Source organism: Fukomys damarensis, unplaced genomic scaffold (genome assembly GCF_012274545.1).
Source record: "Fukomys damarensis isolate Sample0158 unplaced genomic scaffold, DMR_v1.0_HiC HiC_scaffold_13, whole genome shotgun sequence".
NCBI lineage: Eukaryota > Metazoa > Chordata > Mammalia > Rodentia > Bathyergidae > Fukomys > Fukomys damarensis.
The window spans coordinates 38,779,617-38,791,694 of NW_022900925.1; the positions used below are offsets into that span (position 1 = coordinate 38,779,617).

Here is a 12,078-nt window from a genome sequence, read left to right on the forward strand (position 1 = left end):
CCCCAAGCCCCAAGAACCTGTTCCTGCTCTACTTCCCCGCGGCCTACTACGCCTCCCGCCGCGTGGGCGTCGCCGTGCTGTGGACCAGTCTGGTCTCCGAGTGGCTCAACCTCGTCTTCAAGTGGTGCGGGGGGCGCGGGCATCGCGCTGGCCGAGGCGCTGCAGACGCGGCTGCCGTGGCTGGAGGGCGTGTGGCTCTGGGTCACCTTCCTGGGCGACCCCAAGAACCTGTTCCTGCTCTACTTCCCCGCGGCCTACTACGCCTCCCGCCGCGTGGGCGTCGCCGTGCTGTGGACCAGTCTGGTCTCCGAGTGGCTCAACCTCGTCTTCAAGTGGTGAGACCGGCGGGCCCGCCCAGACAGCAGTGGCCCCAGTGCGGCCCTTCAGGCGCAGACTCCTCCGTCCCGCCGCGCTCACCCTCGCAGACGCCTGCCAAGAGTCCCACTTCTCAAGTTTTCAGTCATCTGTTCCCTCGCCTGACGCCATTGTTAGGCATGTGTGCGCTGGGCGGGGGCGCAGGCCTCTAATCCCAGCAAGCAGGAGGCTGAGGCAGGAGGACCTAAAGGCCCAGGCAGGCCCAGGCATTCCCCCAAAATACAAAGGGCTGGGGATGTAGCTCTGTCCTGGGTGCTTGCCTACTTGTAGGAGGCCCTGGGTTCAACCCCAGTACCACGCACACGCGCGAAGCAGCAGCAGGCTTCATTCCAGGCCATGCACAGCCTGCCTCGAATCTGTCTGCCCAGTGGCATAGGCGGTACTAGAAGGGTTGCTAGAACGCAGCAGCTTGGGCCCCAGGCCAGATCCTCTGAATCAGAGCTTGCATTTTACCAAGGTTCCTGGGACACTCTTCCCTTTCTTCCCTCACACAGACTGAAGCAGGACTCGGGGCAGGTGGGTGGAGGCCCTGCATCTGGGGTCATCGCTCTGTGCCACCTGCGTGCTCTTCTGGGTACAGAAGGACCTGCCAGGCTTGAAGCCTCACCCCCCTTGTCCTCAGCCTCTGTTGACCCGGAAGGAAGGGCAGGCTGGACCAGCGTCCGGCAAGGAAGCACCTTCTCCACTGCTGCGCATCCCTGCTGTCCTGCAGGCTCCCGTGCCTCCTGCCACCCAGCCCCTGCGCTTGCATGGCCAGCACTTGGCCTGTCTGAGGGTAGGGAAGGCCAGGTCCCTTGGAGTCTCCCTCCCAGCACCTCTTCCTGCCTGTGTGCTCTGCCTTCTCTCCGGCCACCACAGTCTGGTCTGTGTGGTTCCCAGAGCCCAGCCGACATCTGCTGGCCAGGGAAGGTTTTTCTAGGTTCCTCTGTCTGTTGCTAGGCCTGAGAAGCTGCACTAAATAATTCGGGCCTGGGTGATTCGGTAGGGTTGGGGACTGAGTGAGTAGCAGGAGGAGTCGGGAGCAGGGAAGGTCAGCTTCTGGGCTTTCGGGGGGAGAAGGGCTGGCCCTAGATGGGGGTACATTGGAGTGGGGTGTCTGAGTGTCGCAGAGCCATGTGTGTGCACACATGCACGCGCGCACACACACACACACACACACACACACACACATAGGCAGTTTTGTGTTGTTTTTGAGCTAGGGTCTTGCTCTGTAATTCAGGTTGGCCTCTCGCTCATTATGTAGCCCAGGCTGGCCTTGAACTCACGGTGATCCTCCTGCCTCCCAAGTGCTGGGATCATAGGTGTACGCCACCACACCCAGGTTACATGCACAGTTTCTTGCCTCAGTATCACTTTTGAAAACTAATGCGCTTTTTCCTGTTCCAAGGTGGGAAACCACAGCAAAGTAACAGCCAAAAACAGACCCTTTCTTTTTGTGTATAAGAAACAGACCCTTTCTGACCCTGGGCCTCCAGGGTCCTCCCAGGGCCCTGCTGGGTCTCGCCTTCTCCCGCCCTGACCTCGGGCCCCGTGGAGTATCCACTTGCTTCTTCTCTTCTCCAGGTTTCTCTTTGGAGACCGGCCCTTCTGGTGGGTCCACGAGTCGGGGTACTACAGCCAAGCTCCAGCCCAGGTTCACCAGTTCTCCTCTTCGTGTGAAACTGGCCCAGGTGGGCAGGAGCAGAACTCCTTCTTCCCTCAGGGCTAGGTTCCTTCAAATGTCCCCACCAAGGTGGGCTCTTAGCTACCAGCCCAGAAAACAAACCTCAGGAAGGCACCCATGCCACGTGCTCGCTGCCCACATTGTACAGAATGGAGCTGGGAGGCCAGGCGTGGTGGTGCACATCTGCAATCCAGCACTCTGGGAGGCTGACGCAGGAGGATCACAAGTTGGAACCTGGTCCGGGCAATTTAGTGAGAAACCTCTCTCAAAAATTTAAAAAGGGCTGGGATGCAGCTTAGTATATTAGGGCTCAGTCCCCACTGGGTGAAAAAATAAAGACACCAAGAGGCAGGGTCAGGCAGAAGCCTACAGGCAGGAGCTTGAGTGGTATGAGGAGGAATCAGCTCGACCAGAGGGAGCAGCTGGCAGTGCTGGTGGCTCATCGGGCATGGTGTGTACCTGGGATCCCAGCCCTTTGGAGGCTAAGGTAGGAGGGTCTGGAGTTCAAGGACAGCCTGGACTGGGTGGAGATACCCAATCACTGTGACCCCCCCAAAGCTTGCTTAGCCCCAGAGGCAGCTGGGTCTGGCATCACCAGCCCGTGGCTCTGCCCCAGCCTCACCCCAAGCCCCTGTCCCCACAGGCAGCCCTTCCGGACACTGCATGATCACAGGGGCAGCGCTGTGGCCCGTGATGACGGCGCTGTCCTCCCAGGTGGCCACCCGGACACACAGGTAACCATTAGAAGCAGGGTGTGACTCCAGGGTGGGGTGGCTCTGCAGGGGACCCCAGGAGCATCATCTGTCTCCACAGCCGCTGGGTGCGGGCTGTGCCCAGCCTGGCCTACTGCACCTTCCTGCTGGCCATCGGCCTGTCCCGGATCTTCCTCCTGGCACACTTCCCACACCAGGTGTTGGCTGGGCTGGTGACTGGTGAGCCGGGATGGGTGCTGGGCCCCATCTCCCGTTGCCTCGCCGGTCCGGTCCCATCTCTGACACCCCTCCCCTGCCCCAGGTGTGGCCCTGGGCTGGCTGATGGCCCCCCGAGTGCCCATGGAGAGGGAGCTCAGCTTCTACGGGCTGACCGCACTGGCCCTCATGCTGGGTGCCAGCCTCATCTACTGGACCCTTGTCACGCTGGGCCTGGACCTTTCCTGGTGAGTCCGGCCTCTGTGACCAGCTGAGGTCAGGGCCAGTGGGTCCTGGGTTCACAGTGGCTGAGCAAGGACCACGGCCTGTCTTCTGACATGAGCCCTGCCTGGTCACAGCAGCCCTGCGTCCACTGCCCTCAATCTGCTCTCCACAGGTCCATCGACCTGGCCTCCAAGTGGTGCGAGCGGCCGGAGTGGGTGCACATCGACAGCCGGCCCTTCGCCTCGCTGAGCCGTGACTCGGGGGCTGCCCTGGGCCTGGGCATCGCCCTGCACTCACCCTGCTATGTCCAGATCCGCCGGGCACGGCTGGGTGGAGGTCAGAAGGCGGCCTGCCTGGCGCTGGCTCTGGGGCTGCTGGCCGTCCTGAGCTGGCTGGGCCATCCGCCCCAGGCCAGCCTCTTCTACATCTTCAACTTCCTGCAGTACACGCTGTGGCCCTGCCTGGTCCTGGCCCTGGTGCCCTGGTTGGTCCTCACCCTCAGCCCTCAGGCCCCACCCGCCCACTCCTCTTGACTCACCCCAGAGCACAGCCCCCATGCAGGCCAGCCCAGGGTCCCCTCCCAGTACATGCTCTTCCCCTAGGAGGGTCTCCTGTCTCCCTCCAGGACTCAAGCAAAGGGAGCAAGTCCTCCTGTTCCTGTAACTCTGGGGGTGGGCGGGGGGCACCAATAAAGTCCTTAAATTTGGGATTCCTTTGTTTTTTTGAGAAGTCTCAGTTTGTAGTTCAGGCTGGCCTTGAACTCTCAGAAATCTTACCTCAGCCTCCTGAGTGCTAGAGTCACAGGTGTGCACCATGTTTGGGTCCCTTTCGGGGTCTCACACCTCACTGACCTGCCTGTGGGGCCCACCACACCTGCCCTGCAACTACACAAGCAGAGTCAAGAGGACGGAGGAGCCGCTGAGGTGACAAGAGTGGGCATCTGTGGGCAGAAAGAACCCTGTGTACTGTTCCACCCCAGCCTCTTTTCCAAGGTGGCTCTGGTCCAGGGTTCGGAAGAGGGGTGTTTCTGACACGTACTCTGTTAAGATCCCAGAGACTTTGGCCCCAGGAGACTCCGGAACCGAGTTTATTTATACTGGGACCCACAGGGCAACAGGTCACAGAACACTGCATGGGAGTCACAGCCAAGGGCCAAAGCAAGGCTGAGACCCTGGGTCACCCCTGACCTGGCCTCATCCCGAGCCTGCAGGGGAAGGAAGAGGGAGCACTGTGGTGCGGGTCGGCCCTGGGCCACTTGCTATCTTTGGTTTCCTGCAGCTGAAGGCGCTCCCCGAAGCAGAGGCCAGGTGCACACCTGGAAGAGGGGCCCTTGCCATCCTGGCGCACCAGGGAGCTGAGCCTGCCCTCCTGCAGGGCCCACCGCTGCCTCTCGCCAGCACCTGAAGAGGGCAGGGAGGGTGGGAGTCAGACCAGGACCAGCCTGGCCCACAGCCTGCAGAGGAGGGCTTATAGAGCCGTGGGCACACAGGGTATGGTGGGTAGCTGGTCCTGAGGCTGCAGTAGGACTGGAATTAAGGCCGAAGCCATGGCACCAACCCTGGGCTCCGCCTCACTGGCGCCTACCCAGAGCTGCGGGCAGGGGAGGAATGCGCAGGACACAGGTGTGGGTGCGATGTGGGGCAGGGGCTGAGGCTGAGAGACCCACACGCACACGCTGTGTAATGTGTGACTTTTTGTTTTTAATAGAAAAAATAAACAAAATCACAATGATGAAGGCTGGGCCAGGGCGGGGGTCACAGGGCAGGCTCCTGCTCCATGGGTTCCTCCGCCGGTCTGCGGGACAGATGGGCCTGAGAGGCGGCATGGGGGCCCCCTTCAAGGCCAGGTACACAGTACCCTGTCTCTTCCACAGAATCTGTACCATTGCTTCCAAAGGGCCCATGTCCTGGCTAGATGTTGTGTCCACATCGGCGCCCACGGACAGCAGCGCCATGGCGCTCACAGTCTCTGCCTCCTCCGCCTCCCCCGCCTGCGCCTCCCACAGGGAGCGGCCCAGCCCCTCGGAGAACCTCTGTACGCAGCTCCAGTGTTTGCCTGTAGGTACAGGTGGGGCGCACGGGCGGGGTCAGGGCCCTCCAGCCCCAGCCCCAAGCGCACCAGGCTGGGGTCCCGCTCGTCCACACACACCCTGGATCTCGATGACTTTCTCGAGCGTGGCCACTGCATTGATGCTGGGCTTCTGCTGTAGCACGGCCTCATCCAAGGGCTGCAACTGGTGGGGGGAGAGGGGGCGTGAGCGTCCGGACAGGCGGCCTGCCCCAGACACCCTGGCTGGCCCATACCTCACCTCCACGCTGAGCAGGGCGGAGACACAGGCCTCAGAGGCATCACAGATGGCGGTCAGATCGTGGCCCCCCTCCAGGGCCAGCACCACCCGGCCCCCCGCCAGCGTCATCAGCTGCCTGGTCAGGTGGCCAAAGCCTTGGCAGAGTGAGGAGAGAGAGAATCAGTGCGAGTGGAGAAAATGAATGGAAAGCCGGGTGGGCAGACAGCACGAAATACAGCAGGTTGGAACCCCACTGAGGCACAAGCCAAGGTCGGGGCCAAAGCTCTGTCAGGGGTGAAGTCAGCCCAGAAAAAAATCCACACACCACAGAAGGAACACCACTGCCAGGCATGGGGCACGCCTGCCATCCCACCATGCACAAGGCTGAGGCAGGAGGATCACTGAGAGTTTATGGCTGGCCCGAACTACATAGCAAGACTCTGTCTCAAAACTTCCCCCCCAAATAAAGTAAAAGACAAAAAATAATTTAAAAGTTCCCAGTCCCCCTAAAATCACAGGGCAGATCCCTACCACCCTGGAGCAGTGGCCCTTCCCTACTCCACCCTTCCCGCCCAGGGCCCCAGCGCTCACATCTGGCGGTGACAGAGTAGCCACCCAGAGGGGACAAGTGTCCTTCCACAGCGTCGAACCCCGCGGAGACGAGGACCACATCCGGCGCGAACTCGTGGGCAATGGGCATGACCACGGTCCTGCAAGCACGCCCTCGGCTGGGACCACGCCCCCGCCACGCCCCACCGCCCAGGCCGCGCCCCCCGCCCCGCCCTGCAGCCAGGACCACGCCCACACCCGCCCCTTCGCCCTACCTGAAGGCTGTCAGGTACTCCACGTCCCCGATGGGCGGGTCCACGCCACCCGTCCAGGCCACGTTCACGTTGTACCCCGCGCCGGGGCCCCCGCCAACCTGGCGGCCGGCAGGAGGGAGGAAGGGCAGACGTGACTCTCAGGCAGGAACCGGGCGCCGCACCCCGCCTCCCAGAGCCCGGCCGCACCTCCTCGGGAGCCCCGGAGCCCGGGAAGAAGTTGCCGTTGTCATAGCGGTGCAGCGAGATGTAGAGCACAGAAGGGTCGCTGTAGAAGGCCTGCTGCGTGCCGTTGCCGTGGTGGATGTCCTGAGGGACGGGACACGCCTGACCCGCCGCCCTGCACACCTGCTGGGCCGGGTCCCACTGCGCCGGCCACGCGGTGACGCGGGGCAGAGTGGGGGACAGAGGCCTGGGGGGCCCACATCCGCCATCCTCTCTTTTTCCCGCGGTTCTGGGGAAGGAACCCAGGTTCTGGTGCCTGCCAGGCAAGCGCTCCACCCCTGAGCCACATCCCCAGCCCTCAAAATTTTTATTATTTCAGGCAGGGCCTCACTCTGCAGTCCAGGCTAGCCCTGTCAAACTCATGGCAACCTTGCCTTGCCTCCCCAGCAGCTAGAAGTACAGGCAGGTACCACCATGCCTGGCATTTACATGAATTTTTAAGCCAAAATTAGGCTCTGCAGATTTTGCCCGTGCTAGGGATTGGTCCTGGCAAGGCACCCAAGCACAGTAACAGGAGCAGGGTGCAGTGTCCCCAGCTCTGCAGGCTTGGCGGGCGCCTGGGGGTGGGCCTCAGGCAGATAACCGTGGCCTCCACCCCTCAGGGAGCCAGGTCAGGTGCCAGTCAGCCAGGTCAGCCCAGGGTCCAGGGCGAAGGCAGAGGGTGACATCTAGCAGTGGTTGCAGCACTGTCCCTACTGCTCCAGGCTGCAGAGCCCTGGGCTGAGGGGCTGCTGGGGAGGCACCCTGGGGAGTCACGGAGGGCTGGTGACCCAGCAGAAGGTCGTGGGGCCGGGGCCGCGCCTACCCAGTCTACGATGAGGACCTTGCCCACGTTCAGCTTCTGCTGAAGCAGCTTGGCCGTGATGGCTACGGAGTTGAAGAAGCAGAATCCCCTGTGGGTGGGGAGAAGGGCAGCGTCACCTCGGACAGTGTGGACAGGGCTGCGCGGCAGGACGGGCAGACGGGTACTCACATGGCCGTGGACTGCTCGGCGTGGTGTCCTGGGGGCCGGATGATGGCAAAGCCATTCTGAAAGGGCGCGGGCAGAGAAACAAAGGCCGGACACAGGGACGAAAGGTGGCCAGGCAGGGGAGGGCACAGGAACAGGAGTGGAAGCCAGGCAAGGAAGGGGACACGGGTCAGACAGGCACATGGAGGTCAGGACACCATAGGGCACTGCTGCCCCAGGCCCCACACAGGTCCTGAGCACCATTACCAGTGTTGGTCCCTTTGTGCCTTAACCTCTGGCTGTCCAGGGTCTGTCCCCACCCTACTCTAGCCTCCCAAGAGCTGAGGCTGCGGAGGACAGAGCCTTGGGGAGGGGAGGCCACATCTGCCACCGCCCCAGCCTCTGGGATGTGAGGCCTTCGCCCCCTCACCTTGAGCTCACCCGCGGCCACCTTGAAGGCCAGCTCCAGCAGGCAGCCCACGGCCATGCGTGCAGCGCTGGAGGAGTGCATCTCGTTCCACACAGTGTCGCTGTCCACCTGCAGTGGGGCGGCGCCTCAGGATGGGTGGTGTGGGCCCCAAGCCTGCCCACCCAACCCCAAGGGCACACAGCCCACTCACCCCAATGCCCCCACAGGGCAGCACGGCGTACATCTTCTGGCTGAGGGGGCCTGTGGGGAACAAGGTCAGAGTTGCCACGTCATGCCCACTGGTTCAGCCTGCCACCTGCCCTCCGGGCCAGACCACAGCTGTGCCCACCACGGCAGGAGCCATCCTCATCCTCACCGAGCAGCTTCTTGCTGTCCAGCTTCTGCCGGTTGAGCGGGCTGGTCCCGTAGAGCAGCGTGTGGAACTCTGAGTGCACCGTCTGGATCTCGTCCAGGGTGGCCTTGCGGCCCCGCACCCGCTGCAGGGCGGCGAGAGGCTGCGTGGGGCTCTGCACTGTGACCCTGGGCCAGGGCCCCTGGGCCACCCTGGACTCTGCCCTGCTGCTGGCCGGAACGGGAGGAGAGGGGAGTGGAGCGGGGCGCCGGGTGCTCACCTCGCACTTCCCCAGCAGGCCAGTCTCCTGCAGCCGTGACCAGATGCTCTGGATGCGGCCGGCGTGCTCGGGGTGGACATGCGTGTTCCCGCACACACACTGGTGCTTCAGCATGAACGTGTCGTACACCACACCTGGGCAGGGACCCTGTCAGCTGCTGCCGCCCGCCCCTTCGCTGCCCTGCACACCCACAGGACCCACAGGGCATGGACCACTCAGCCGACCCTGGCCCCAGTGCAGGTGGCAGAGGCAGCCACCCTGAGCGCCACCCACGAGCCGCAGGAGCAGAGGACGAAGGTGGGCGCTCACCAGTGGTGAAGAGGAGCTTGGCGGGCGGGTCTGGGGGGCTCTTCACACCCCCTGTTGCAGCGGGCGAGGACTGGGTGCGGCCCAGGGCCTGGTGGGGCACAGCAGCCAGGCTGAGGGGTGCCTGGTACATGCGCAGGGGCGGCAGCTGCTGGGCATCTGCGAAGAGCTGGGACACGGGTGGGGCAAGGCGGGTGAGGAGGGCAGGTGCCCCAACTCCCCCTCGCAGCCCAGCCCTGGGCTCCCAGGAATACTCCGGGCCTGCGTGGTCCCTGGGGGCTGTGAGTCACCACAGAACCCTGAGGAAAGCAGTGGGGTGGGGGCGGGATGAGTCAGCCGCTGGGTCCTGTGTGAATGGAGTGCCCCGTACAGCAGCAGGTAGGGTGGGGCAGGGCGCACACATGGCGCACTTGGGATGGGGTGGAAAGGCACCTTTCTGTAGCCGGCACCGAGCTCCTCCAGGTCAGGGCCTTCCTCTGGGCCGCTGTCGCCTGCCAGGTCCTGGACCTGGACGCAGCCGTCCACCTCGTCCTCCTCGTCCTCCTCCTCCTCCTCCAGGTCCTCCTGGGTGCTCTCGCTCTCCGTGGAGCCTTCCCGGGGCACCGCCAGGGTTCCCTCACCCAGCAAGGCCTCCTGCTGCTCTGTGAGCTCCTCCTCAGTCTCCTCAGGGTGTGTGGTAGGTGGCCTGGGCAGCTCTCCCGTCTTAGTGAGGATCTGGGGGCAGAAGGCAGGGAACACAGACCTCTCGTCCCAGCACTAGGAGGCTGAGGCAGGAGGACCATTAGTTCCAGGTCAGCCTGGGCTACATAGCGAGACCCTGCCTCAAAAAGCCAAGAAACAAAGACAGCCAAATCCCTGCTGCCCATACCTTGCCCAGCTGCAGCTGCTGCTGCTTCTGCTTCTCCAGGAACTGCTGCTGCGTGACAAGCTGCTGGAGGGCCTGGGGACTCTGAGGCAGCGGCGAGGACTGCGTGCGGCTCAGTGGCCGGTGCCGGGGCAGCTTGCTCACCGTCCGCATGCTGGTGGCCATGCGTTCACCCGTCACCAGGGGGGACTGCCCGTGCAGCGGCACTGGGGAGGGAGGCAGGTGAGCCGTCTCGCTCCACGGGGCCTTGGGCCTGGTGCCCACGCCTGCTGCCCAAGTCCCTCCAGGCGCACATGAGGTCCTGGGCTACCCCATGTGTGGGAAGAGATGGGCACCCCAACCACTCCGACTGGGCCGGGACCCCCAGGCCACGCAAGTCCTTGGAACAGCCTGTCTGCACTGCACAGTGGATCCCATACTCAGTGTGAACAGGCAAAATCCCCAGCAGTAAGCACAGGTGGTACACATCAAGACGATATTCTGAATATTATTTACTTATTTACTTCGTTGGTTCTTGTGGCAGGGTTGCACTGTGCAGTTCAGGCTGGCCTTGAACCCACTATGCACCCCAGGCTGGCCTCAAAGCCTCGGTGATCCTCCTGCCTCGGCCTCCCAAGTGCTGGGACTACAGGTGTGCGCCACCACGCCCGGCCTGAGTGCGACTTAAATGGAGGCATAAAGCTAACTGCTTGCCATTCCCTTCCCCTCCCTTCCCTGTGTGAGACAGTCTCACTATGCAGACCAGGCTGCCTCTAACTCCTGGTGAGCCTGCTGCCTCAGCCTCCCGAATGCTAGATGGCATGTACCCCCATGCCTGGCTCTCCCTAACCCCTCCAGCATGGCTGTCCCCACTGGACAGGAATGGGCGGGACCCCGCACCCACTCACCTGCGAGGAGGGTGCTCTGCTGCCGGGCCTGCTCCAGCAGCAGCACATGCTGTAGCAGGGATGCGTGCCCATGGGTTCCCGCGTCGCCCTCCAGCGCCACACCCAGCAGGCAGCCCGGGATGGAGGAGGTACTCATGAACTTGCCAGTCAGTGGGCTGCCCAGCTGCAAAGACTGGAGGGCCTGCCTCTCGGCCTCCTGCTGTGTGGCCAGCTTCGGGGAGGCCTAGGGGGTGGGAGGTGAGAGCGGCCGTGCCGCCCTGACCCACCCATCCCTGGGCCTGGCTCCCATCTCCCCACTCACCGTGAGGCGCGAGTTGGAGACGGTGACGGTGGCCTGCAGCCCGAGCGAGATATTGGGTAGCGAGGGGGATGTGTAGAGGCTGAACTGGCTGGGGGCGCCGTCTAGAGGCAGGGCCCTGTGCTGTGGGAGCATCTGTGGGGCAAGAGCAGGCTGAGGGAGGCCCGGCCTCAGCAGGGTCATTTGGGCTGCACACTTGCCTGGGGCCCCGGCCTCGGCCAGTCCTACCTCGGTGGGGATGTTGGGGACAGAGCCCGTGAAGCCGTTCTCGGCGATGGTGCCGTGGGAGCTGTTGGGAGAGCTGGGGCCGGAGCCAGGCGCACTGTTACACACAGACGACACTACAGGAGAAGCAGCTGTCACCGGGGCCTGCTCTGGGCCACCCCATCCCCAGGCCCTCCAGGACATGACCTGCAGGCAGCCCTCACCCCCAGAGCCGGCACCCGTGATCTCCACAGCTCTCTTCTTGAAGGTGCTGATAACGGTCCCATCCTTGCGGCGCAGCAGCGGGCTGCTTCTCCGCTCGGCCACCTTCTGCTTTAGCCTTGACCGTACTTTCAGGTTGGGTTCCGAGGCTAAGGGGCGTGGGGACTCAGAGTGGCCGCTCACAGCAGAGCCTGGCCCCCACGGCCACACCTCTGCCCACCGCCCACCCCCTGCATGCCGGCACAGGGCCACCTCGAACCTGTCTTGCGGAGGGGGAAGTCATCACGGCTGTCGTAGGGCCCCAGGAGAGGCAGCTTGTAGGAGGGAGGTGTCCCGGGGGGGCCGCTCTGGGGAGGGGAACTCTGGTCCAAAGAAGCGTGGTGGGCTCCCCTGGGGGAGGCAGACCAGTCACCCCGCGCCCAGCCCAGCCGAGGAGAGTTAGGAGAGGCCCCTTGGGCACAGGGACAAGGACCGGTCCTGGGTGGGCAGGAAGGAGCTGGGGCTGGGCGTCTCCTAGGGGCCACCCCAGAACCGAGCCCCGCCATTACCAGCACTTGGGGTGCTGAGGGAGGGAATGGTTGAGGCCGCCTGGTGTGGGCTCCTTCGACTTGGACAGAAGGAATTCCTGCAGCCGCAGCTTTACCTCGGTGCTGGCGATGGCACCTGTGGGGGGGCACCACTGAGCTGGGTGCTGGGGGCCGGGCCCGGGCACCACCGCCCAATGCCCCCCACCCTTACTCTCTTTGCTCTTTTCCTTGTGGCGCAGGACGAGCAGCTGCTGCTCCAGCCGCTGCCTCTCCAG

The 12,078-nt window shown here is 63.7% G+C and overlaps 2 protein-coding genes across 2 annotated transcripts in view; one reads left to right on the forward strand and one right to left on the reverse strand.

The window, feature by feature from the left end:
• The window catches only part of G6pc3 (glucose-6-phosphatase catalytic subunit 3), a 6,656-nt gene extending 2,776 nt beyond the window's left edge, over positions 1 to 3,880 (forward strand). Inside the window, exons 2-7 of the mRNA XM_010643012.1 lie at positions 123 to 335; positions 1,939 to 2,045; positions 2,682 to 2,772; positions 2,852 to 2,970; positions 3,053 to 3,194; positions 3,344 to 3,880. Of these exons, the coding sequence (XP_010641314.1) occupies positions 123 to 335; positions 1,939 to 2,045; positions 2,682 to 2,772; positions 2,852 to 2,970; positions 3,053 to 3,194; positions 3,344 to 3,704 (1,033 nt within the window). The 3' untranslated portion in view covers positions 3,705 to 3,880. The remainder of the gene's footprint in view (positions 1 to 122; positions 336 to 1,938; positions 2,046 to 2,681; positions 2,773 to 2,851; positions 2,971 to 3,052; positions 3,195 to 3,343) is intronic.
• Positions 3,881 to 4,887: 1,007 nt separating this feature from the next.
• The window catches only part of Hdac5 (histone deacetylase 5), a 22,070-nt gene continuing 14,879 nt past the window's right edge, over positions 4,888 to 12,078 (reverse strand). Inside the window, exons 5-27 of the mRNA XM_033763141.1 lie at positions 12,015 to 12,072; positions 11,825 to 11,939; positions 11,536 to 11,666; positions 11,279 to 11,425; positions 11,079 to 11,191; positions 10,854 to 10,985; positions 10,553 to 10,775; positions 9,669 to 9,871; positions 9,233 to 9,514; positions 8,804 to 8,969; positions 8,495 to 8,628; positions 8,239 to 8,359; positions 8,074 to 8,123; positions 7,884 to 7,991; positions 7,478 to 7,533; positions 7,310 to 7,397; positions 6,469 to 6,588; positions 6,283 to 6,380; positions 6,050 to 6,168; positions 5,480 to 5,613; positions 5,320 to 5,404; positions 5,099 to 5,226; positions 4,888 to 5,033 (exon numbers count right to left, since the gene is read on the reverse strand). Of these exons, the coding sequence (XP_033619032.1) occupies positions 4,926 to 5,033; positions 5,099 to 5,226; positions 5,320 to 5,404; positions 5,480 to 5,613; positions 6,050 to 6,168; positions 6,283 to 6,380; positions 6,469 to 6,588; positions 7,310 to 7,397; positions 7,478 to 7,533; positions 7,884 to 7,991; positions 8,074 to 8,123; positions 8,239 to 8,359; positions 8,495 to 8,628; positions 8,804 to 8,969; positions 9,233 to 9,514; positions 9,669 to 9,871; positions 10,553 to 10,775; positions 10,854 to 10,985; positions 11,079 to 11,191; positions 11,279 to 11,425; positions 11,536 to 11,666; positions 11,825 to 11,939; positions 12,015 to 12,072 (2,919 nt within the window). The 3' untranslated portion in view covers positions 4,888 to 4,925. The remainder of the gene's footprint in view (positions 5,034 to 5,098; positions 5,227 to 5,319; positions 5,405 to 5,479; positions 5,614 to 6,049; positions 6,169 to 6,282; positions 6,381 to 6,468; positions 6,589 to 7,309; positions 7,398 to 7,477; positions 7,534 to 7,883; positions 7,992 to 8,073; positions 8,124 to 8,238; positions 8,360 to 8,494; positions 8,629 to 8,803; positions 8,970 to 9,232; positions 9,515 to 9,668; positions 9,872 to 10,552; positions 10,776 to 10,853; positions 10,986 to 11,078; positions 11,192 to 11,278; positions 11,426 to 11,535; positions 11,667 to 11,824; positions 11,940 to 12,014; positions 12,073 to 12,078) is intronic.